A 26421-nucleotide genomic window follows, 5' to 3' on the forward strand; every position below is an offset into this window, starting at 1 on the left:
AAATTGTTATGATACCTATAACTATACTTATAATATGCAATGCGGGATTAAAATATCGGTAGAAATACGCATGATCTTTGCCGATAATTGGTGTACTTTAAATTGCAGCATGGATTTCGTCCGCCTTACCATGCCATGTAAAAATTTCGTCGAACATAACTTGGAATAAATCCCGTAGTATAGTATAAAAGATATATTATGTAGGTGATTGATAATAATTAACTTCAATGACGAGATTGCAAGTAGCTACAACGGGTACAATAAAATGAAAGAATGTAAAATTCGAAAATTTGGTGATTTCGAAAAATTAACGACGGAGCCAGGAATCGAACCTGGCGTCTAGAGATGCTTTACCGGAGACTTACTCCACTAGACCACCTAGCCGCCCTGACTCTGTTGTCGTCATTTTCTCTCATCACCAGTGAGTTTCGAATTTTGTTTTCATGTACCCGGGTATGTATGTGTTAAGAAATTTAAATTACAATAAAATCTTGGCATATCATTGACAGCCATTATTGTTGGATATATGTATGAAATTTACGGTCTTGAATGTTATACTTGCTCGCGATATGAACCAATTTACCTTATAGACGTTTTATCTTTGAGTCACGATATTTTTCCTCGACGCCTGAGGGACTTTGACGTTGATTAACCTTGACCTATACGTAAGATGTTTAACGTACATCCAGCGTGAAAAGAGATCTATTCACTCAGGTCTTTTCCAGTTCAGGGTCACTTTTCAAAAACAAAGATATCCACAGTACAATAATATAGTGCAAAAATTATAATAGTAATCAACCAGATTGGTATTACATGAATGACATAGGTATCGTAATTGATTGTGAGACGAGAAAAAAATACAAGGCACAAGTGTCTTGATTAATTATTTTAATAGCTATAGCGTGGTAGCAATAATAAGTTTGCGCTAGTTGTTTTATCGTTGTCACGTACGATCTTTAATTATAATTGTAAGTTTTTTCATTCATTTTCGATGTTAATGTTGCAGCACTCGAGAAAATTTAATCCTTGAACCATTGTCAAAGTGATTAACAAAGGAAGGAGACAAAACAGTTGCTTTTGAAATTTACGGTATAACAGTCGCCGAAACACGCGAATTGTGATTTATGTCTCCAAAAATTGAAAACTGGAGTCATATAAGCATATGCTGACCTCGATCTTGACCGTAGGATTTTTGCAAACCGTCTACCGGTTGACTAAAGTTGAATCACTAAAAATTTCTTACACCGGAAGTTTAATGTAAAACAGTGTAACTATATTTTTTATACAAGAGCCAAGAATCAATAACAATTCTACGATCTTATATTTTCATTTGGCGATTCGATTCGCAGCTGGCATAAAAATTACCTGACCAGCCTCATCTTATTGTCAATTACCTGTTTAGATTTGAATAAGGACAAAGGAAAATAGTTGTAAATACTTACCAACCTAAGTTTGAGCATAATAAACACTGCGTTCTATAATTATCACAAACGAGGGTAGGTACAGAGGAAATATCTGTGCATATTTTGGACATGATATTTTAGAATAAACAAAGCTTCGAATGTTTCACGTTATAAGAACTCCTTCCTTGTCTTAATTATCATAAATTATCATTTTTATTTCAAGACATACAACCTGTGACTCATTGATGTTCTCAAAACCTTCTGTCGCAAATATTCACAAGAGTGTGTGCGGCTCGGTAAGGGAATAAATAACGAAACAACGGCCTCTTGAAATAGCCAAGATTTTGAGAAACGTACGGTCTCGTTCTCTGAACAACATGAATTTATTTTTAAAACAGAATTTCAGTATACGTGCATTCAACGTATTATGCATTTGGTTAAAACAAACGGGGAGTCCCGTTCTCTGAACAACATGAATATATTTTTCCACTAAAATTTTACTATACATACATCCAACGTACGACGCAGTTGGTTAAAACATATTTCAGGTTTGATCAGCTTGATTGTCAGAGGATTTCAACAAGATTACTAAACCCAGGGTACGTAAACGTCATCGCAGTATGAACTGCCATATGACACGTACTCCGCAAAACAACGATAAAAATTGATAAATTCTTCGTTTTAAACATAACAACAATAATTACAATAATCTATAATAACAATTATAATGAATTACGGAGCGTGGCCTAACAATATATTAACTAGCTAATTATTAGTATAATATAACGCATTCAGCCGAGACACGAGTGCGGATAGATAGTGGAAATTGTCGTACGGCAACTATTTCCCCTGTATGTACAATTATACATAGGTAAATGTATAGGTACGTATGCATTTCGAGAGAAATACTGGATTCTGTTACACGGATAAAAAGAAGCATCGACTTATGGAAAATCGTTGAGGGTTTTATTACGGTCGAACCGGTTGTGGATGACCATCAAGGACAGTGTCGAAGAACATCGGCAAGGTTGATCGTACCTATTCGTCCGGGTTCGGTTTCCAGATGTGACGAAAATTGACTGAACTACTCCTCGTTTTCTGCTCCGCGAATATCACGTCGTGCTCTCCAAGTATCGTTTGCGCTCGACCGAACCGTAACTGTACGAACACCTTCCACTGCACGAAGCTCGGGACCAGGCGTTGGCCTTGTTCGAATAACTGTTGCACGCGATCAGAGAGTTCATCCCACTCGGTCTGTCTATCGGAACACCCTGGGCTCGGCCGCCGAGCGGCAAACTCGAACTGTCGTGCCTTCCGCTGTACGATAGAGGCTCCCTTATGTCATCCCTCGAACCTATCTCCGTGTAAGGCTTAGGACCGCCCGTGCAACAGCTCAACGAAATGCTGGCGACGATCGCCTAAACCGTGGATAGAACATTTCGAGATATTAAAAGGATGAGTAAGGATGCACCGTGAGAAGAATTTCCGATTACGCTATCCGATGTCGATACGACATTATCTAATGTAAATATAACACCATCTGAGGTCAACGTAACGTTATCTGATATTAACGAAATACTAGGGAATCCCATTTCTGTAAGGGCATCTGTTAGTTGACTTTGTAATGATTACACAACAATATTCGAGGAGGCTTATTTCTCGTTTCAATCACTCCTTTGAACATGCTGGTCATAGCGCGCCATGAATTGACTCAGTAAATATATTTTATAAGAGAAAATCCGGGTCAAAGTGTGAAAGATTCACAAGAACAGGTGCCCCGAAACATGCAGGATGTTGCTCATCAATCTGGGTCAAATAAAAGACGAGGTTGCATATCTCAAGTTAAGCCTCTACGGTAAATACCAATCCGCGGAAGCAAAAAAGTACCATTATACACAATTTTCTCCAAATCGAAAGGACTTTCAATATTTTTACTCCTTCCGTGAAGGTCTGGAATTATCATTAGTTGACAATGAAACAACAAAAGTATCGCTTTAATTGATAGTACTATAACACTAACCACCTTAGCAGCAATAAATTTCGAATATTAACTAAATTCCACCGGGGGGGGGGTATAAATGTGCGTAATATATAAAGTTGTTAAATCTGGGTAAAAGACTTGTGCGTCTTCCAATAACTAGTTATTATTATGGTAGGTATTTCATACTTTTTCTTTGCACATTTCATTCCAAGAATACTTTTTTTCTTTAAACAATCAGCATTTGTTGCTGGCGACTTTACAGTGAAAAATGTGAAAACAAAAATATCAAGCAAGATAATCGAATTATCAAAATTGTGACCTTTCAATTGTTCATTAATGTTACATACTACTTCAATACGAAATATTTTCATCTTCTCATAGCCCGACGTATATAATTGGGCGATCAAACGAACTTACCTAGTACGTGATGAATCTTATCCTGTAAATGAGTGTCTTAACGGTTTCAATTGATAAAATATACTGGGTAATGTACCCAGGTATCGTAAACTGTAGATACGATTCACGCATACCCTAAATCTTTTCGAAACGTAACTTGAAGTGCTAGCTGTTACAATAAGAAAAGGCTGTGAATATGGTACTTAATTGTACATTGGTCAGATCAAGTTCGCATTACCACCGTGTAAAGGGTACACTTGCAAATTAGGTCGATTTAATGTGGATACAATGATCATGTTCATTCTATACTTACCAAAGTGTCCGGCCCGAATCAAGAATCAATTGGTTCTTAGGATGTGCATGAAATTATACGATTACCATAGTCGAATTTTCACCAAAGTCTTTCACCAAATTTTCACCAATACAAACAACTTGAGAATTTTATTAATGGCGATGAAACTTACCACAAGAAGATGGAGTATGACTATGAACATCGATGCATTCCTGAAGCCGATGGTGTCCAGTAGAATGCCGGCAATACTGGGCCCGATGAAAGCTCCCAAAGCGAAAGTACTCGTCCACAGTCCGCTTATCAGACCGTAGGTCTCCAGGTTGTTAGAGAAGCCATGGGCTCTGCAATAACGCAATTGAAATCAATACTAAATTGGAGCTGGTGGGATCATGTTTACAGATCGAATGTTATCCCGCCGAGCTCGCACGTTTACTCCCACTCAGAGTTGTCGCATAGCATCGCCCTGTGAATCAATGTCGAATAACTCTGAGTCCTCCTTTCGCCGTTAATTAAGTAGTTCCGGCTACTCGTTGGTCTTCGGCTCGGGGTTTGGAGTTTGGAAAGCACCGCGCGGCGTGGCGGGTCGGATTACCGCAGTTACCACCATGCATGCCGCCATGTTTCTACGGACAAGCCGCAGATCCATTTGCGCTTCGAGATCAACTTACATCGCCTCTGTCAGGGCGTGGGTGAAGCTGGCTACCAGCTGCGCGGCCATTCCGAAACCGTGAATTACCAGGCCCAGCACAGTCAGCCAGATCAGCGTCTCGCAAGGGATGAATGGCGCTGGACCCACAAGCCCGAATCCCACCATGACCAGGACGCAGCCGGCTATAGTCGGGATCTGAAAAGAAACGCCTTGATGGAACCGTTTCTTTGGTTGGCCTACCGAGGTTCACCGCGGCGAGGCAAACCGACCTGTGGCTTCGAGTACTTGTCGCATATCCATCCCCAGGCTGGCGCCGTCATGGCGTAAAACCCACCATTGATGACGAACATCAGACCCAGGACTACCGGGCTGAGGTTGAACTGGCGCAAGTGGGGCTCCAAGGTCGCCTGTAGAAACCCGATACTCATGCTGGTCGCGATAATCGATGCTGAGGCGACCATTACACCCGGAATTTTTAGGACTCTCAGGAAACCTGCAAGATTTTATGACAATTCGGTTTTTTCAGCGGTGCTAGCGTAGCGATGATTCAAAAGTACTCTGTGGAGCAACAAATTCAGTTTTCGAGACGAATGGGAAGGACCGTATCGGTTTAATCGTTAGTTAGGAAAAGAGAAAGAACCGTTTATTGAATCTCCAGCAATGTTACGAGTGCTGGCGGAGGTGAATATGAATAATTTAATATCACTGCTATGTCGTAGAAATAAATCTGAGTGAATCCTTTCATAATCACAAGCTAAAATACCAACAATGTCGTAAAGGCTTTTATATTTAATACGTTTAAAATTATTATACTCTGTGTTGATCTTCATCAGAAATTTTGCTCGGTGGCCAGATCTCCACAAATTGCTGGAAAACCATCTGAGAAATCTTATATTATTATCTATAATTATAACGCACAAATGCAACTGTTGACAAACATCTCTTGTGCTGCACTTACACAAAGTTATTTTTATCCATTCTGTAAGCAACTATTTGTAAGATTTTTTTCATGCGATCTCTGGAAATTTTTATAGCGATCAAAATGAGACTAAAATTTGAGGTTCGGATCAAAAACACTTAGGTTAACCATTTTGAATGTTCTAATTGTAAAACTTTTTATTAAATTGTTGATATTTTAGCTTCAGGATATTTTTTTATTCGTGTTTACCATCACGAGTACGAATAACCTTGCAGACGATTTTTCAAAATTTCGATAAAGACGGTTTGGCTCATTGATCCTGGAACTTAAGTATCGAATTGAATGAAGACGTTTTTTTTTTTTTGCTCATATGAGATCCTGTTTTTGAACGCGATCGATGAATGAGGTATCGTACGAATTAATTCCGATCATGCAAGGTTTAGTTTCGAAAAAATTATCCAAGTCTTGTGACCCATATAAACGAAACAAATTCCAGATTTTAAATTATTGCAGAATAACTCAACCGATTTAGATAAAATGTGATCTCAAAATTGCATATTTGGTGAAGCTTCAACCGGCTAAATTTTTGAAACACCAATAACATTTACGATTCTTGATTCAGCGCAAATGTCTGAACGTTGTAGCACTATTAAAAATTCTGACGCTGCAAGCCGAAAAGTACACTAAATCTATCATTGTCGCGTATTCCGAGATTGGTGAAACACTCTCTTCATAATAGTAAGCATTCATTAGTTTCTCAAATTCCAACATGTCACGGAGTTCTCCTCAACTGCAAAACTGCGATACTTCCAACTCATCTCCCGGTTCCAACCGCTCCTCGATTTTTCGATAATTCCAAACGCAGCGGAACGCAGCTGGATCCGAAAAGTGTCGTTGACTCCGCCAAAAAACAGCCTGACAGATCAGGATACCAAATGACAATTCAAGGTAACGTATTTCCGGTGAAACACGTGACCTTTTCTAACGCAAGGTAATCGTAATTACCGATTGTTTCGGTTCAGCCGGGCGAAGAAACCGAGAGTAATGACATTTGTACTCACACAACGCGGATGACTGCGTTTACTTTGTTTCTACCTACATTATGTACGCCACTTCGAGCCTTTATTCCATTCTAGGCAGATGACGTTGTTATGCGGTAATTCGATGATTGTAATAACCTAACGTCAAGTTGACTCTCAACTCTTTCAGAAATTACGAAGATAATGCCCAATGACAAGTGGACGCGGTAATTTTGAACAATCCTCTACCTCCGACCAGCTGGGTATCCTCTGCGTTTTGCTCGTGAGTTGGCAGCACGAATGATGTCATCACTGCGGCCAGGAAAAGTGCCGAGCCCAGGACAGCGAACGGCGTTGTGTAACCTCCGATCTACGGAAACATATTTTCACTAACATCTCACCAATAGAAATTTGTGCAAATATCGTTTTCAAAGGGAATGAGAAAATAGAAACCAATTATTTGAAAAATTTCTACTGTATGAACGTATGAAAAACAGAATTTTTTCCTAAGATAATTGCCTGTTGAATATATCTTTTAGTGACCAGGAAACGGTACACGGTATTTTTCGTAATTAGTGAAGAATACGAAAGAGTCGAATCTTTGCGTAGCATATTTTTTACTCCAGTGTTTTCGACATGTATAGACATTTTGTCTGAAGCGGATAATACAGTTTCAGTATTATTTTCCAGAAAATAATGACTACGCGAGATTGAATCCGTCTGCCGAAATTATCTTACAATAAATTCCTTTAGAATTGACGCAATAAATAATATTTATTTACTTTTTTTTATTTTGTTTACAATAAAGACACAATGCGTTTGGTCTTGCTCACTCGACTAAAATTGTTTCACACCGCAAAAGCGAAGGTGAAATCCTGGTAACCGTACGGGTATCGATTGCAGCCTCAGACCATGTGAAAAATCAAAGAATTTGAGAAAGGAATGACAGTTTGAAAGTGGAATGCACAAGCGATACAAGTAACTTTCATTCCGAGGAAACATTTCGTGAGGCTGAACGTAGAAATTGGCCTTGTCGAATACTGTGAATACAAGCAAGTGTATCTATCTATACTTGGCATCACGAGCGGTGACTATTATTCATTTATTGGATGCCAACAACAATAACATAAAGTACCGGAAGTAACCCGGCAATTATGTGTATAAGTACTTAGGTATATACTTTCTAAAAAAATCTCATAGTGCAGTGATCGCTTCTAGATAACGAAAGATCGTAGAGATTTTATACCTTTGTGTCACGTTCGCTAATCTCCGCGGCATGACGGGAGGTACACAAAAATGAAACGTGACGTAGGCAGTGCAAAAACACAGTCACTCCGGAGATAGTTGGTATTAGGTATAAGCTACCTCGGAGTTAATAAAAATTCACCTTCACTTCTAGCGACCCGGATCACCTCGATTGATTCAAATAATAAATAAATAAAAAAACGTGTTATGCATCGGTGGGATTAGATTTGTCGCATAAAGATTTCTGGTTTATGCAAATCAAGTGAGGTGCATATCGTTTCTTTCTCTCGATACTCGAGATTACAAGCCTTTCTAAGTGTGGTAAATAACGCTCATGCTGTGGGTTTTCGTTCTAAGATTCAGTTTTCGAAAACCTAGTAATTAGGGAAAATATACAGTTAGTTAAAATACACGCAGCCTTATTGCCTCTCGACTATCATGACACCCTTTATTGTCTCCGGTCACGAGATTCTTAATGAGCTCAACTGTACATTCTGTGCGTAAGTATTTTGTATCCGTATTCACAGATTGGAATATGAGTCTACGCTTTTTACCGCGATAGTGTATAAGATTGATAAGGTATAATTGTTATAAACAGCGCAGTTAATTACAATAATCGAGTTGCAATTACTCCATAAGTTATTCTGCATAAGCTAGGCAAGAAAAAAAAATAATTATAATCAATTTGAACCGTTTATCTGATTATAATTGGAATCTTCTGGATTAAACAAGAATAAAGATTATCTTTCAGTCTGAAATAAATAAGTTGTTCTAAATTAAGTGAATCAAGCATTTAAAATTCCCTGAAGTTTTACTTCACTTAAATTCACAATGAATCGTCTATTCGATGATGAAAAACTGTTTTGAAATCCGCCGTGATTAAACTTATTGCAAAATAATGTTTTGAAAACAGAGTGCGAATCTCGCGATGAGAGGAGACTGTATTTTAATAATCAATTAATTTCTCGTAATCGTACCCACGCACTTAAAATACTAACACATGTATATATTATTATTCTGTATATATATATACATGTATAATACACAATAGCGCAACGAAACATGGATGGAAAAAAAAGTTGCTTACAGAATAGCGATGCATTGTACGAAAATTAGTTTTTCCAACTCCATATTCTTTGGCAATTACCCACTTTCCGCACTTGTGACACAATATACTATTCGTGTTTGAACGTGTGCAGGCAAGCACAAAAAATTCTGAAAACGGTACTGCGTGGTAGAAGATGGCATGAAAAAGAAAAACATACGATAACCTTGAGAACGAGTTCAACTCTCTCGCTGTCTTTCATCCGGGTCTTTACTTCTTGTTTAACCGTTCAAATTTCGTTAGCGCGTGAAGATCAGCAGAGTAACGCATCGCACTAAAGTAACACGGGTTGCCTGCTTACAGGCGCCGTCGAAGTCCGCGTATTTTCGAAAGTCAGAAGAATCTGATTCCGAAACGCAGTGAGGGGAAAATCAATGCTCAATTGTTGGCAAATTTTACCCTTGATTTAAGCACTCATTCGATTTACCTGATACAAGGCTCCGCCAACGGTGGGTCCCACGATAAGGCCCAAGCCAAAGAAGGTCTCAAGACTGGCGAATGTTGTGGCGACGTTGTCGGGAAATTCCTTGGCAATTATGGCGAAGCTAGCCGTCAGAAATGCCGCGTTGCCCAAGGCTTCTACGATCCGAATCACGAAGGAGAGAATTATGAATGGATAGTGACCCGCGACTCTGTCCAGGAGACCGAAGAATATAGCGCAGGTCCCAGTGGTCAATATTCCACCGTTGAAAAGCAGCTTTGGACCTATTCGATTTAACTGCGAAGCAAAGAATAATATATACTTTGCTTATTCGGTATCAGCTTTTAAAAACTCCGATGCGTGACGGGAATTTTTTGATAACGCCATTTAATCACGACGCTTCGACTAGTTCTCTTAATTGAAACGTGATCAAGCACAACTCGGGATTCGCAAGAAATCATCGTTAGTACGTATAGTTGAACACAACTAGAAACTCACGCAGAATCTGCGTTATGTCTCAAAACTCTGTAATACCGACGCTATTTTCAGCATAATCTTGATTCTTTTTTGTTCATATTTCAATGCAATATTTACAAGTTTTTTAACTCTCATGAGAGATTTCTTTATTTCTCCATGAAAAATGGAATTTCTTTATTATTGGTTTTCGTATTTCTATAAGTATTCGAATCACAGTTTCAAAGATTGCCCACTGATTATTGTTGTTGAAGACGATGAAAATATTTGTATAATAATATACGTGTAGTTCAATTTTCTCCAACCTCTAGCATTGCTTCAAGATCTGTTGTAAACTCGCGTCGGTTATCGCACTTTAACCCAGTGTGCACAAAACCTAAAGACTACACAACCAGGGTGGGATTAGAATATCAAATCAAAAATGATACAGCTGTCGCGGTTTCTTTGATAGATCAGTCACTCGTGACTGGCTGACGCCTATAATATACGTATCCTGCAACTGATTTCAAGCGGAAGTTGAGATCAACTGTCAAAGGTTAATTGTCAAAGAGAATTTTACTGCGCAGCGACGATTGAGCGGACATTATGCTGAACGTAGATTTCACGTATAGACATATTGAATACAACAATAAATAGTTTGAATAAGTAAATGAGACAGATCTTGATCCGGGTTCAAATATTGCTGGTGCTGTGGACTTTAGAAATACTTCATGCGCGTATCTTCACTTAGTCACGGCACGGGTCCAAAGGAACGAAAAATTTTGTGATTATTTAAATATCCTACCTCAGCTTATCCCACACGTAGATTCTAATTGTTTCGAGAAAAAAAAAAAAAAAAAAACGATGGTGCGGAAAGTGCCTTTTTCCTTCTCAGAGCAAATATAACTTAATCATCCTGAAATGATTGCTAAAATTTCACCCGTACTAGAGGCTCTACTGTACATTCAGATCCGCAAATGTTCGAGCTTCTGAATATTCACAATCGTTTTTTGTCGTCGAAATTTAATTACAAGCTATCATTTCAATTTTATAACGATTCCCCAAAAATAGCAAGCATCTAATCATAAACTGTGTATTGATAGCATACGTTATTAAATTATTGACGATAAGATAGATGGTAGTGTTATAATACGTACACATATATTTCTAATGGAATTCGTCGAATTGGAGATTGAAATAACAAGTGTGAGATGAATTCAAGCGGATAATTAGTTAGGTAGTTTGAATAAATCATCAATGAAATAATATTACTCACGTGTTGACCGTATACTGGACTGATGAAAAATACGACCAATTCAAATATTCCGAAAACAAGTCCGTACTCCGAAGCTGAGGCACCTTTTTTCTCTGCCTGCAAAATAAAACAATTTCATGAGGTGATATAACATTGAACCACGTATTAAAATGTCATTAAAGTGTGTACGTTAATTGCTTATCGCAATTTAATACGATTAAACTGATATAAAAAATTAGTATTTACAAACGCGAGAATAAAAAGAACGGAACATCGAATGTGAGACGCAATTAGTTTGTCACGTAATCGTAAATATTATATCGTTATTAAGCAGCTTCGTAGGATATAAATTTCTGATAAATCTGAACGGAATGAACTCATCGCTGGATCAAGAATTATTTTCGTGACAAATGATACCCCATATTCCGGTGTTAATGATGCGAGGAAATGGGCTGTGTACGATAGTTACACATTTTTCCTACACGAACAAAAAGTGGCCACTCTATTCAAAACCATACGATACATGGTATATAAATTAAATTTTTATCGCGCAGTTACGTAGTTTTTATAACATACCCCTGGAACTTTCCTAGACGATAAAAGATTATTACATACTTTCCAACTTCCTTCACATGCACCGAGTTCTCGATTGATCTAAGCATTTATTCTGGTGAAAATCAGACGCCAAAGATTCAAGGTTGAATTTTTGTTTCTGTTTTTTAGAGTATCGAGCGTGTGAAATATTTGATCGATTTGATCGAAATAATGGTAATTTCTGATTGACAATAAACACGATTTTTTGTGGCCACTGATGAAAATGTAATTTACGTTACAATTACTATATAATTCTAGTATAACAGTTATCGTGACAATAATGGTTTAAATATTGCTGGAATTACAAGAGAATGAGAGACATTAAATCTGTTTATCTGGATCTACTACATTGTGTCACATAAATGAAGCCCCAATTATAATTACTATTGTACCAACATCAAATTGTCACAACAGTTACAAGAAAATAGATTACGCGTGACCATATTCAAAGCAACTAGTCACGCGTAATAGACTTTCTGTTTACAGCTTGAAAACTAATTTTCATTTCGTACCTAAATCTACGGTCTTCGTTTGTGATAACGAATGATAATAATTAAGATAGCACTATAGCAACCAATTAAATTCTAGTCAACGATCATGAAATTCGGAGATTAAAAAATCAGAGTTTGAAAAAAATCTTACCAAAGCGCTTGAAAATAGTTATACCCGTATGCCATGAGAGTAAGAAAATTCGATTTTCAGGCAGATCGTCAATTTCGTTAACTCACCTCCTGGGGGTAAAAGGGTGCTTGGAGAGAAACGCAGATCGCGTTTGCAAAATCGGCAATGCTTATGACGATAAGGGTCAGCCATTGTCTCCTTGTGAATTGTCCGACCATCGCGAGCAATTTCTCAAAGCCAGGAACACCGTGGTCTCGAGCTGTACGATCTTGGTCCTGGGCACGTGGCACGCTAAGCACTGAATGCCGACTACGTCCGCGAGCGCCGATAGGGGTAGTAAATCTAGTAAATATAAACGTATACCGACAGATCTCCGTGTATGTGAAAACATCGTGCGTCTAATTGTAACGGCTTGGGTCAAAAGTCGCAAGATATGTCTCAGTGCGACTCTGATTCATTATCACAACATTGCCTTACAACACGCGGTCAGTGTGCGCCGACCGGGGCCGACGATCTATAAACAGCGTTTAATATTGTCGCAGCTCGTTTTTTATCGATCGAACATCATGAGGATACTGTATAGCTTATACTCCGGAGATTCGGGATCGCCGCTTCCATTCTAATTTACGCAGATTCCCGCGGTCGGAAGAAGTGCGAAATTTTATAATCTACCACGCAAAATCTTTGCATCAGACTTATGGTAGCTTTTCTATCCTTGGGTCATCCGAGTTTACCAAAGTAACACCGTGAGTAGGGAGCCGTCCGTTAATTACGTAAGGACTTTCATGGAGGGGGGTATCCAACAATCTGTCCCTGCTTAATTTATGGATGGTCCCAAGGCTTGAGAAGTACAGGAAAAGAAGCAGCGTCGACAAACCGGCATATCTCGTCTGCTAATTAAATATATCGGAGTCTGTCTTGTAGGCATGGGTGAGCAATATGGCGCTGTAGTGACGAGAATGTTTTATGAAAATATATCACGCGAATATTGAGGTATATGAAACATTTCCTGACAGCAGTAGGACTTCAGTTTTGGTACATCGAATTGGTGCAAAAATGAATATTTGTCAAAAAATAACTTATATATAAAAAACATATGGGACTCTTTATATAGTATATCTTTTGCCATCAGGCAAAGTCTTTTGACATTGATATCGGACGTCTTGACGTTTCGGTCCGCCACTTGATGGCTGGATTTAAGATTCACAAATGAGAAAAAGCGACAAGTCTGGGAAGTGGGATAACGTAATAGTCGGTTGGAATTGCTCGGTCCAAATGCAATTCAATGAAGTCTTTTCACTATCGAATTGTTTAATATTGAGTGGATTATTTATTATGCTATGACGTAGTGTTACAAATTGTATTTTGACCTCTCCGTAGATATCGCTATTTGTTTTCTGTGTTTACTCAATTTCCTTTTTTTATCTACGCGATATTACTATTAGCCGCACTACATAGGTATTGTATATACGTGATGACTGAGAAATTTCATTATTACAAATCATCAAAATGGGCTATACTTGATGATCACACTTCATGCTGAAACTACATGAATTAGTACATTATCGATTCATTTTTGAATCAATGTATCTAGCCTTATATTTTAGAACGTAAAGAAATTCGCACTGACTCAACATTACTTTTTTCATATTGCTCAACTAAATTCTACATGTATAGTGATTTGAAAAGCAAACACTGCTCGAAAAAAAGGAATTCTTCATGTTGCTTTCAATCACTAGTTAGAAAATATTAAACTTTTATCCGTACTGCATGACCAATAATTTGCAGATTATTTCATAAAGCTTAACAATATTTCAACACGATTTCAGAAGTATTTTATACATCAAATCAATGTTTTTCAGTATTCATCCTGCATCACGGTCGTCGAATAAGCGATCAATTCGCGTGACCAGATATAAAAATAACCAGAAATAATTTAACTTTTCGCAGATACATTTGATTTCTTTGACATTTTTATCGTCAAGATATTGCAAATCTTTTCATGCAATGAATATTTTGTAGGAAAACCCTAGATTCTAAGTCGTTACTGATCAACGCCTTACTTACTACGAACACATTCCTAACAACCGCTGCTTGGCTCACTCGATAATTTGCCGACGGAACAGATTTCCGCTCATTCTCCCATTCCACGATGACGGAACCTTACCTAAAGTCGGAGTTGATCCAATGAGCTTTGTTCCCACCGATGGTTCAGAGAATTCTGTCGCACGACGTTGCGCGAAGCGAGTACTACCTATATTTTGTAGATGGCTAGGGCAAATTCTGAGACGTTTAACAGTACTTGCTGAATGGCAGGGTAGAATGTGATTACGCACAATTGTCGTAAGAATAAAGACTGGTGACATTTATTGTGTAAATTGAAAATTCATGAAGAAATGAGCAGCAACAAGATTCAATCCTGTTCCGTACGGCGAGCGAGACTCGTTTCCAGCGCTTGATAAACGGCACATTTGCTGCACCAGCCGCCCCCGAGGTCTATCAACAAGTATTAATCACAGCCACTATTTGATAGCAGACAGCAGCACCACACTTAGCAGTACTTTGACAAGAGATTGACGGTGCTCAGTGGGTGTTTTCACTTTTCGCGAATTGGGCCATCTCATTTTGCTTAACTCGGAGCAAGTTTTTCCACCTGACACACGTTCCTGACGAACATCAAAATTTCCACGATGAAGAAAAAGGTTCGTCAACGATACCAGAATGTACTTGAATACGCAGCTCATTTATCACAATTCGGCAGCATCTGCGATGCTCTCTGCGTGACGATTTACCCTCGCAGTTATCGCCTGTTTTCATCTTCAATAACACAATTCTTCGCTCCTTCGCAGGTTCTATTAATGGGCAAAAGTGGCTCTGGCAAGACCAGTATGCGCAGCATCATATTTGCCAACTACATCGCTCGGGATACACGGCGTCTTGGAGCAACCAGTAAGGATTTTGCGCTCTACAATACATTCGGTTTCAACTCTGTTCATCTTTGTTCCAACAAGATTGATTGAGCTTGACCTTTGGACTCAGTTTAATTAGGGAGAGGGAAAAGATGGAGAAGGGGCAATGGGACAAGGACATATATGCGTTAAAAGCTATCAACCAGAAATAATTCTCTGATAGTGTGATACTTCGTTTAATTATTACTCACGTGACATTCGTCAGTCCCGTCGTATTTGGTTATTAGCTTATGAATTGGTGACAAGAGATATGTCAGTCACAGAATCCTGGAATTTTGAATGTCTGTAATATCCTAGAAACTTACGCTAATAATCAATTTAAAAAAATGGAGAAATATGTTTGAGCTTTTCTCAACTTTTGGAAATGTCTCCGCTTTTCATCAATGTCCGTCTTTTGTACTTTTCCACTTGTCAATATTCTTTGATTTTGTTTTGAGAACAGCCGATAACGGTTTATTAAAGCGAATTAATTATATGTTTCTTTGTTGATAAAACGTTATTGTTTTTAATTTTAATTAGTTCATATAATAGTACATGCAATCACTTTTGTTGAAAATAGTCGCCTTTTTCTAGCTTATTCACCAGAGGAAATTACTATTCCAATAATGTTACTGAAAGATCAAGTCTCCAGTCCCAAAAACTCATGGAATATTTTGCGTTCATTGTACTGTAAACCATGACATGCTTGTCATTCCTTTAAAGAAACCTTTTTCTATTTTGTAACTAACTTTCCGTGTTCATCTTTTCAAAAGATGTTCTGTAGTTTTCTCCTCACGAGAGCACCCAATTTATGCTCTCTGTGAGAATGAATGCCTTACCATTTTATTTTGGAGTTTCATTACTGTATGACAAACCTGGATTTGCCAACTTGCGAAGGTCTGATACATCTCAAACACCAATAGAATGTGCTCAAAGAATTAAAAATTAAATGATTGTAAGATTGACTTAAGTTTTGTACATATTTATTTATTGTATGTTTACCGTTTTTCTTAAACAGTTGACGTGGAGCACAGCCATGTTAGATTTCTCGGCAACTTGGTGTTGAATTTATGGGATTGCGGTGGTCAAGAAGCATTTATGGAAAACTATTTCGCTTCCCAAAGGGATAACATTTTTAGAAATGTTGAAGTATTGATCTATGTGTTTGACGTCGAGTCTCGAGAGTTAGATAAAGACATGCACTATTATCAAAGCTGCCTGGAAGCCATTCTGCAGAATAGTCCTGATGCCAAGATATTCTGCTTGGTCCACAAAATGGATTTGGTTCAGGAAGACAAAAGAGATTTGATATTCAGAGAGCGTGAAGAAGATCTGAAGAGATTAAGCTTGCCATTGGAATGCACGTGTTTCAGAACTAGCATATGGGATGAAACACTATACAGGTAAAACAAAACGTATCACATTTTTGGTAGATATTAATATGTATACATTTTTCTACTTTTACAGAGCATGGTCATCAATTGTTTATATGTTGATCCCAAATGTTAAAGAGCTAGAGCTAAGCCTAAACCAATTTGCGAATATCATAGATGCGGATGAGGTTCTACTTTTTGAACGTGCAACGTTTTTAGTAATCAGTCATTGTCAAAGACGAGTGCACAGAGATGTTCACAGATTTGAAAAAGTCTCGAACATAATCAAGCAGTTCAAACTTAGCTGCAGGTAATTTTTCAGACATTTCAAAAACTTCTACTTTGTGACTTGGGTAAAATATCCGTATTAATATTTACTTATATTCTGTGTTTTTCAGCAAATTGGCGGCTCAATTTCAAAGCATGGAAGTGAGAAATACAAATTTTGCAGCCTTCATTGATGTCTTTACGTCAAATACATACGTCATGGTTATCATGTCCGACCCAGCCATACGTAAGTTCACAGACTGCGATTTAATGAAAGATTTATCTTTATCCAATTAACACGAGTTCAACGGACACGGTGCAAAATATCAAAACCATTATTACTTATCTCTGTAGTCCCATATCTATTGTACACGAGTGATTATAATTTGTCGCAAAAATTCAGGGAATTTTGAAGTCATATAAAGAGATCGATTTTAATTCTTGATATTATTGTAACCTACGGTTTTTATCGATAATCGACGAACAGAAGGCAATTGAAAGATGTATAATTTTCGTAGTTCCATACTCGTTACACACTTAAAATATGATTGTCACCAACATGGTCAGCATCTTGAATACGTTTTTAAAACCGTAAATGATAAGTGCTTCTTCCGCTTTTGGCTTCTTGACAAAAATAACACTAACTACTACTTATACAATTAATACCGAAGTTCAAAGTTTGATTTTTTAACTTTCAGCGTCAGCAGCAACACTTATAAATATTCGGAATGCACGAAAGCACTTTGAAAAATTGGAGCGTGCCAGTCAGAGTTCAGCATTGAGCAGATAGAAGTTACCTCGACCCAGGCGCAGCATCACCCGGGTCCAGTCAATTCACCACTGTTGAGATAATTCGATAATTAAAATGAGCAGTGACCACTATTAGCATGAAAATTGTAACTTATCTCCGATTCATGCCATGGCTAATGTGAGCATGAGATGTAGAGTCAATATTCTCAGTTTCTTTTTATATCCACTCTGTTTCTCTTAATTTAAGCTCACTATGAAGCCATTCGTGTTCTGAAAAGATACCCATTCTCTCTGTAATGATACGTTTTGTTGTGCGAATGATGAAGAAGGAAGTATTAATCACTGTCCCCCAATCGATTATAAATGATATGCTGTAAGATGCAAACACGTATATATACGTACATGTGCTGCCCATATGTTACTACTACTATTAATACTACTACACTGAACTTGATTATATCGAGGGAAAGAGTGCTAAAATCATAATTATAACAGTTCAATATTGCAGAAATTCTAAATGCATGATCAGATGCGTTAGCTCATGTAATTTCTTAATTTGAAAACAAGTAAACTCGTTCTTCTCATCAATCAATCGGTAATCTTGGAAGAAGCCGTTAAGAGTATACACAGCTTTCCATGTCCTATTCTATGGTTTCTAGCACTCGTTCTCTATTATTCTATTCTTAGGGTAAATTTGTGCATGCGTTCTCATCATTGTTCGCAAGATGTTTCGAAAAAAAACTCAGCTCCATAGATTCATATAACATCTGGCCTGATAATTGATGATTTCGCGTAGATCAATTGTATAATAGACTATATTTGTATTATAAATCATTATCTTATAAATATTCTGTATAATATTATTACTACAATTATTATTTTTATCTCAATTTGCTATCATTATTATTCTTATTATTATTATCATCATACCATGGTATTAAGTTTATAAAATGAGTTTGATAAATGTGTGCTACTACTCGTGAATTTAAAAGAAAAAATAAGGAAATAACATTTATTAAATAAAACACTAACGATCATTTCGTGACCTTTTTTGAAAGCACTAATTTGCAGTTACCCAAGTTTTTGGGATTTATCGCTACCAAATCGGATTCATGACTAATGAAGGACCAGACGAAGTTCGCAGTTTGCTAAAAGTATAGTTTTTTTCAACATGTATCTCTTTTACATTCGAGCATGTATATAGCAAAGGCAGATATGTAATTCTAGTTTGCTATCGCGTATCTTTTGCGATAACTACGTAAACGTAATACCAGTGAATGCAATGTGGATGAATATTTACTACGTTGATTTTGAATTTCCCGCTAAAGTGTAGACATCGTTGTACAAAGTCTGTATGAGTGGCTGATAAGTTTTTGCATTCTTACAATTTCAACATAAAGTCGTAGCTTATGTGGTCGAGGTCTATTCAAAGTACACTCAATTTTTTTTACTCAACTGCGGTGGTGCGTGAAATCTTTAGAATTTCTACTTTACGCGAAGTCAACAGAATCGAGCGATATCGTGTGGCGCGTGAATACGTATCATAAATGGACAGGATACTGAAAGGTGTGATGAAGTACAGAAAATGTCACAGAGAGGGAATGGTAAAGCAATTCAAGCAGGTTAAGGACCATCCCGAAGTAAGTTGAAAGAAGTTGATTATTCGCCCAGTCATAGTGAAAGTAGACTTGGCTTACACGATTTCGACCATCTCACATTTCTCCCGACCTATTCCGACGGATTATTTACCATGATTTACTCATCTATAATAAGAAGAGTCGTCACTGACAATGAGACAGAAATCACGATTCTCGAATTTAATTGCTACTCCATAATTACATATAAAACTAAATCGTTGACCTTGATTGAAACAATTGACGAGTTTCGAAACTTATTGATTTTGTACTCATAGCTGCGAATCTACTACTTTGAAAAGTAATCTTGTCAAGATATTGTCAAATATTGAGCGCGCAACTTCTTCGAGAGGTCAAACAATTGCAGACTCGTAATACCAGGTCACATACTACCATTCTAACAACAAGAAATCTTCAATTTGTACGATACCTAGTAAAGTTACGAAAATTTACGTTCAACGTTGACCAGTGACCTTTGTAATATAATATAGCTCTAAAGTCTATACTCGTGGTTATAGTTGATTTCTGATTAAGTACAGCCAGATTTCTACGAGAACGGCATGCGATTGGTGACGAGTTATATTGCAATACTATTGGTTCGAGTACAGCGTTTCCAGAAGTCGACCGCCAGAAGTGCGGTCAAACCAATAGGCAGCCTGTATCTTGACATTTGTCAGTTTCATGAAAACTCCTCTAGGTAGCGCCATCAGGTCGCACATTTGGCGGGAAATACGAATGTCTTTTACACTTGTAAAAATTTTTTAGATCTATTTCGTTAATAAAATATATTCCATTCAACAGCCAAAGGCAGTTTTCTTCACCTGTATGGACTCTCGGATGATTCCTACTAGATTTACGGAAACAAATGTTGGAGATATGTTTGTTGGTACGAAACTGGAAAATATTTCAAGTTGCAGCTACATAAATAAATTTTTTTTTAATTACATGATCAAAGCAAAGTTTACTTTTCGATACGTCCATGTAGCTGTATAACGATACCATATTTTGATGCAAGTTTGAAATTTGAACATATCAAATTCTGCTGTGTTCTGCAGTTTCAGCTGTAAATGGAATGTACAAAATTTATATTTGCTTTTAATTTTCAGTCAGAAATGCTGGAAATGTCGTACCGCACTCGCAACACTTCTCCGATGAGTTGACAATGTGCGAACCTGCTGCTCTGGAATTGGGCTGCGTAGTGAACGATATTCGACATATAATCGTCTGTGGCCACAGCGATTGCAAAGCTATGAATCTACTCTACGCTCTGCGTGATGAGGAATTTGCTTCTCAGGTAGCCATAAATAAATGTTAATCAATGAAAAATCAGACCAGTACATACTGGCAATGCATAAGTATATGAATATATTTCATTTCCAGGTAAACAGACGAATATCACCACTCAGAGCATGGCTATGTGCCCACGCCAGCAGTAGTCTAGCTAAATTTCAACAGCTAGAAATCACTGGGTTTCACGAGCCAATCATTTTTCAAGCTGAAACGCCTCTACGTAAATTTGTTGCCTATATTGACCCGGAAGACAAATTTGCCATCGAGGACAAACTATCGCAGGTGAGAAAAATTTGAGTGCATTATGCTTTTACCATATTCAGCACAGTTATAGAGTATCTTCAAATCTGATAATTTGGGAAAGTCAACATGAGTCTTGAAACTGCATTAAAAATTTGAAATTTACCGCAACTGTTAGAAACTCCATGATTTTTCTAGAAAAAACTTTTTCTAAAAACTTGATATGTAAGATATATTGGTACACAACATTGTTTGTTGTTATTAATTGTATTCAAACTGTGTGATTACATTGTTTTCAGATCAACACTCTACAGCAGTTGCAGAACGTAGCGTCATATGGTTTCTTAAAAAGGCGACTAGAGAGACACGACCTGCATATACATGCTTTGTGGTTCGACATTTATACGGGAGATATATACTATTTTAGTCGAGCTAATAAAAGGTTCATCGAGATAAGTGAACTCACAGAAACTCCATTGCTTCGAGAAATAAAAAAATATTACTCGTGAAGAGTTCAAACTGGTGTTATCAAATTATGTTTAATATATTAATGCATATTTTTATAACGTTTAAGTAGGTACCCATAATAACATTCACTTTGATCAAACTTTTCGAACAAGAATAATCTCAGTCGATTTCTATACACATTTATTACTACATGTGAATTACATTTTAGCTCAACGGAATTAGCTAGTGAACCGAATTGCATAATTTCAATTTTAACATTAAATTATCAGATAAGTGATTTTAATACATCAGTTTTTTTTATCGTTAACTTATGGAAATCTGGTTCGCAGTTAACGTTTATACCTATTATAGGCCTGAACAAAATTATGGACAATTATTGGCAAAAAAGTTCTTTTCTCTTTTATTTTGATAAGCAAAAAATAATAAATTTTCGTTTGGATCTTTCGTTGTGAATTTTTCAACCGTAAAAAATATGTTTTTCTTTGTGTGAATAGCAATGGTTGCGTTGAGCAGGAATATTTGGCATACCCTGATACAATATCTATGTTAAGTCATACGTGTAAACATCTATGGACCGCAAATACAATGTAATGAAATTCTGGGATCCAAGACTCGCTTTTATAGTTTTATTGTTATTCCGATCCGTAATAACTTCTCGACGCGTCCTTAGGCTGTTGTAATTATATAAATATTTTTCTTTTTTGGGATTAAGAATGCTTTGGATAGAGAGAAAGTACGGTTGTGCAAGTTAGTCGAACAACCTGTGGATGACTTATTGAATAAATACTGTACAAAATATTATTAAATGAATAAATTACAATGATGTGGTTAAGTTTTCAACGATGATAGGGTTTACTTAATTGCAAGCTACAACGAGCATAAGGCAAAATTTAAAATAACACTAAAATAATCAGATGTTACTAAACCATGATTTAATCATTTTATAAATTTATATACTTTATTTTATACCTTACAAAAAGTTTTGATTCGATTGTTTCTGTACAATTGTCCGCGTTAGTACAAATATATTTAAATATGTTCCTTACGAGAAAATATTTTCATTGTATTAAATGTTGATATTCATTTTATCCTTAGTCACACGATCTTTATGTTACGATCTTAGTATCACTAGGTTACTATTTTTCTAACAAACAACAAGCAGCGGTGAAATATCTTCGCTAAAATTTCTTCGGCTCTAATTTGGCCTCCGGCCAAATTGACTTATTTTGTTTTCCTTACTATATTCAGGAACATTTAACTGTATTAAGGAAATTCCCAAATTTAAAACCGTTTTTTCAAGCTGAAAATATTAACCAAAAACGTTTTCCTTGAAAGCACTTTATTTTTTTGTCAAGACCCAATATTTCCACACTAGTCCGTGTCGAAATTCGAAAAACGTGATTTTTCGATACACTCTAACATATTGTAACTTTGGGTTCCAAGCAATTAAAACGGGTTTTCCGATTAATAAGTTAACTTAGCGAAAGACAGAAAATAAGATGGCCATAATCGTAAATTCAATACACTTGCCTGATAATGTTTGACACAAACAACCGATCCAAGCATCGAAACGTATTCGCAAATAGGCCACAGACCCTTCAGAAATAGATTCTAGAAATGAAGAAGTCGTACACAATATCCTTCCTACCTCACGAAAGACTCGGTTGATACACCACCTGCTATACAAATAATGATAATCCAAAATACTTGACGTTGTTTACACAAAGAGATGGATTCAGAATGAAAAAAGACTAAAGAATAGTTAACGAAAGACTGTCATTCAAATTATTTGCACGAGTAAATATAGGCAGTGCATTACTCAGTGCTTTGCGAGTAGGCCAAGTGCATTTTGTGGGAAACTTCTTCAAGATTTAAAATTTAAAAAGACAAACACAGCTTTCCGGTTCAAAATTCCGGAAGTACCCCGTAAAAAGAATTTTCGCTATGATTATATTCTTCACGTTTCGTTAATCTTTCTGTGCAAGTAAATTGATCAATGTCGAATAGCATCGATAAATTGTTTTGAATTATAAAGGGAACTGAATGGGATAACCGCGTAAAATCAATATTTTTCAGCAGCAATTCGCGAATTATAACCCTATACAGCGATTAAATTCGTGTCCTCCATCGGGTAAACGTATTACTCCGAATTAAATCTCGATAAAATCTCTCGCCGAGAGCGCGTTGCTATAATTTAACGAATATTTTGATCTAGTCATCATGAGTGTAAAACCATGCATTCAACATCGAAACTTGTCGATCAGTGATTCGTTTTGCCAGATTGTGCAGAACTTTTCACACAAGTTGATTTATCATATTTTGATCAACGCGTCGTTATTGAATTTAGTTGCGACTAGTTTCAGGATTGAAAATTTTTCGTCTTGCCCCAATATCGAATTATTAATCATACTTGCATAGCAAAATTAAATACCCCCCCTTATAAAATCTTAATCTATCGAAAACCGTACATTGTATTGTCAATTTTCCATCAGATCGAGTCGAAGAACGGACACGAATAAATAAAGTCCGAAGTTTAAGGTCGTCAACCAGCTCCGCTTTCCCTCGTGCATTAGAACGAAGACTTCAAGATTAAGAATCACACGGCGCGAAATCGATTTTACTTTACGCCGATGGTAAACGGTTGAATTCCAAAATTTCACTCGCACAGTTCGGTATTAATTGATACCTCGCTGTAAATTATATATATATATATATATATATATATATATTGTGCGTGACAATTAACGTATGCGAGTTAAATACCCGAGAGATCCTTGATTGACGAATAAAAGTACATTTAGATCAATTGGGTCAGAAGTAAAATGAACGGTTTCAATTATACGGTGAATTTTGGCGAACGAATCTTTGCGTCCGGACGTTTATAACTATAATACTAAGTTTATAACGTGGGTATAAGTTGCCTGTATACACATAGATAATGGAATAGAGAGGCTAACTAGAGCGTGCCACTCCCGAAAGAGAAAGCAAAACAACGCGAAGGCTGGCTAGGCTTCGAAGCATGCGAAAATCGTCGAGGCACGCATTTCTTCGCTTCGCGGTAAAAGTGAAGATGCGCGCACAGGCTAGAAACGACCTAAGCCCTTCTATACGTATACGTATTCGTACGTGCGTGTCCGTATTTTGTATATGTACGATACATCCGGCCAATTCTTTTGTGGAATTGATCTTTTTAATTGGACTCTGGCCGTTAACGTTAACACGATGCTTCGAAACTTTGTTATATCCGCTTGCGCGTGACGTTACGGTACATTTTTGCATCTTTTATTCGTCCAGTTTCGTTATTTATTGTAAGCGACATTTTTTTCGTTATTCACGGTATTCGATTTCAATTTCGACAACGTATGTATTCCAAGTGAATTTACATGTGGAATTAAAAACTGTGCCGTCTCAATCAAGGTTATTTTGAGTAAGATTAAGGATATTCGCATTTCTGGTAAAAATATTTTATTGCAGATTAGCAAAGAGAAAAAAAACCATGATTATTTATCTTGTCGATTACCATTTGTAAAACTTAATCAGAAATAAAATTCGGCAAACCGCTAAATGCGCCAATGACGTTTGCAGCAGATTGAGTAAGGATTGGTTGGCAAACAAAAAAATTATGTTTATTTGTCGAGGCATAATAGATTTGTGCTAAATTGATCGATGAAATAGAGTCTGCGAACCGAAAAGAAATGAATATTTCGCTGAAAAACTATTAAATTGCTCTCGACCTAAGTTTTCGTACAAGATTTTCTTCTAGAAATCTAAGAAAACTTAGCTAATTTTAATTGTTTCGAAATTGTTTAAAATATCTCAAGATAATCAGAAAATCCTTTGGAGTAATAATAGAGCAGAATTAATGAGGATTTTTCAGCGGATACCAATGTTTCCACAGCTGACTTTTTACTGAATTTTTTTCAAAGTACAATGCATCTAGAAAATCTTGAGAGTAGCCCACGGAAAGAATATTTTTAAAGAATAATACGATAACTTCCCAAGCGAATTTTTTTGATTTATTCGGTTCGAGTTTGAATAATTCGAATTTCTCGAACCATTCGCTCAGAACCGCGAATATTCGATTCTCATTCTAAATGCCTTTAAAAAAAATAACCGAATAATTCTGTCGTATTGACAATTATCGAATTTCTTAAAAGCTCTAACAGTTATCGTAAAGTTTTTTCTTTTTATTTTTCAAGTTTTCCGATCGTCATTTAAAAAATTTTACTCAATAATATCTAGAAATAACATTTAATATCTTTCCAATAAAAATTTCGACCTCACACCTTTCATTCAACGACTATTCAAGTCAAACAATCGTACTTAAATTACTAAAATAGCTCGGCCAATCATTCGAAGTGTTCGAAATACATACCTACATTTGACTGGAGCACTATTTGCACATCTCTTATACATAGTACAAAGTCGTCGTCAAGTTACAAAACATCAGCCAAAGCGGCGTATACTTTATTGCAAAGTAGATACGGGTAAAAATATATGGTAAATATGTCCGAATACGCGTGGGTGAGTTCACACGTAATCAATGACACGGGCGAGGAAACGAGAATTGTTTTTGCAACGGTTTAGACGCGAACACGGGCAGCGCGAGGCTGAAATCTGCGGTAGGTGTATAATGCCAATGTCCGCCGGGTCTCCCGTGCAACAAGAAATTCGTTTCGGTTGCAAAATTCGAGTGTACCTGACGTTGAGAATTGGGCAGCGGCTTGCACCTTGCGTAAATTGTGGCCAAAAATGAGCCCACAGAAACGCAGCGGGTGACGTGGTCCCCCGGAGTTGAAGAGGAACTAGGAAGTCACCCGAAACCCGCGCCTCGACCTCAAAGGACGAGAAATATACAACCTGCCCGTACCGCAATTCGTCAACTTGCTGCACCTTGCGTCGAAAATTGAACGGATCCACTCCGTGGTAAATAATACGGGCTATGTGCACCTCTATTTACTTATTTACCGTTGCCCTCGTGCATTTGAGACGCGTAAGCTTGGATCGCGTTTGTAGGTGTTTAAAATTGGAGTCCCGTCCAGAGTGGCGGTGGCGCTTTCTTTTCTCTCTATTTGCCTTCCGCTCTTCTCGTGCTTTT

General features: G+C 37.1%; 3 protein-coding genes across 5 annotated transcripts; 2 read left to right on the top strand and 1 right to left on the bottom strand.

Moving 5' to 3' along the window:
• Nucleotides 1-1593: 1593 nt before the first annotated feature.
• Nucleotides 1594-12689, bottom strand: LOC124302131 (MFS-type transporter SLC18B1-like). Of its 3 annotated transcripts, none has more exons than XM_046757939.1 (8): nucleotides 12461-12687; nucleotides 11160-11255; nucleotides 9437-9727; nucleotides 6909-7029; nucleotides 4987-5214; nucleotides 4741-4912; nucleotides 4245-4413; nucleotides 1594-2821 (listed from the first exon to the last, which is right to left on the bottom strand). In XM_046757939.1, the coding sequence occupies exons 1-8, from the start codon at nucleotides 12569-12571 to the stop codon at nucleotides 2516-2518; spliced, it is 1494 nt and encodes a 497-aa protein (XP_046613895.1). In that variant the 5' UTR covers nucleotides 12572-12687; the 3' UTR covers nucleotides 1594-2515. The 3 variants fall into 3 exon arrangements, with proteins under 3 accessions (XP_046613895.1, XP_046613894.1, XP_046613896.1); XM_046757938.1 differs by having other exon boundaries at nucleotides 4741-4916; nucleotides 4991-5214; nucleotides 12461-12686; XM_046757940.1 differs by lacking the exon at nucleotides 4741-4912 and having other exon boundaries at nucleotides 4962-5214; nucleotides 12461-12689.
• Nucleotides 12690-14605: 1916 nt separating this feature from the next.
• On the top strand, nucleotides 14606-18423 carry LOC124302132 (ras-related GTP-binding protein A). Its single transcript, XM_046757941.1, has 6 exons — nucleotides 14606-15055; nucleotides 15203-15302; nucleotides 16320-16704; nucleotides 16769-16984; nucleotides 17073-17188; nucleotides 17640-18423. Exons 1-6 carry the CDS (start codon nucleotides 15044-15046, stop codon nucleotides 17729-17731), a joined length of 921 nt encoding a protein of 306 aa, XP_046613897.1. The 5' UTR covers nucleotides 14606-15043; the 3' UTR covers nucleotides 17732-18423.
• A 614-nt stretch (nucleotides 18424-19037) lies between these two features.
• LOC124302133 (beta carbonic anhydrase 1) lies at nucleotides 19038-22121 on the top strand. The gene is made up of 5 exons (XM_046757942.1): nucleotides 19038-19331; nucleotides 20127-20211; nucleotides 20432-20619; nucleotides 20706-20897; nucleotides 21155-22121. Exons 1-5 carry the CDS (start codon nucleotides 19239-19241, stop codon nucleotides 21362-21364), a joined length of 768 nt encoding a protein of 255 aa, XP_046613898.1. The 5' UTR covers nucleotides 19038-19238; the 3' UTR covers nucleotides 21365-22121.
• The last annotated feature ends 4300 nt before the right edge of the window (nucleotides 22122-26421 follow it).

This window comes from Neodiprion virginianus, chromosome 4 (genome assembly GCF_021901495.1).
Source record: "Neodiprion virginianus isolate iyNeoVirg1 chromosome 4, iyNeoVirg1.1, whole genome shotgun sequence".
Lineage (NCBI taxonomy): Eukaryota > Metazoa > Arthropoda > Insecta > Hymenoptera > Diprionidae > Neodiprion > Neodiprion virginianus.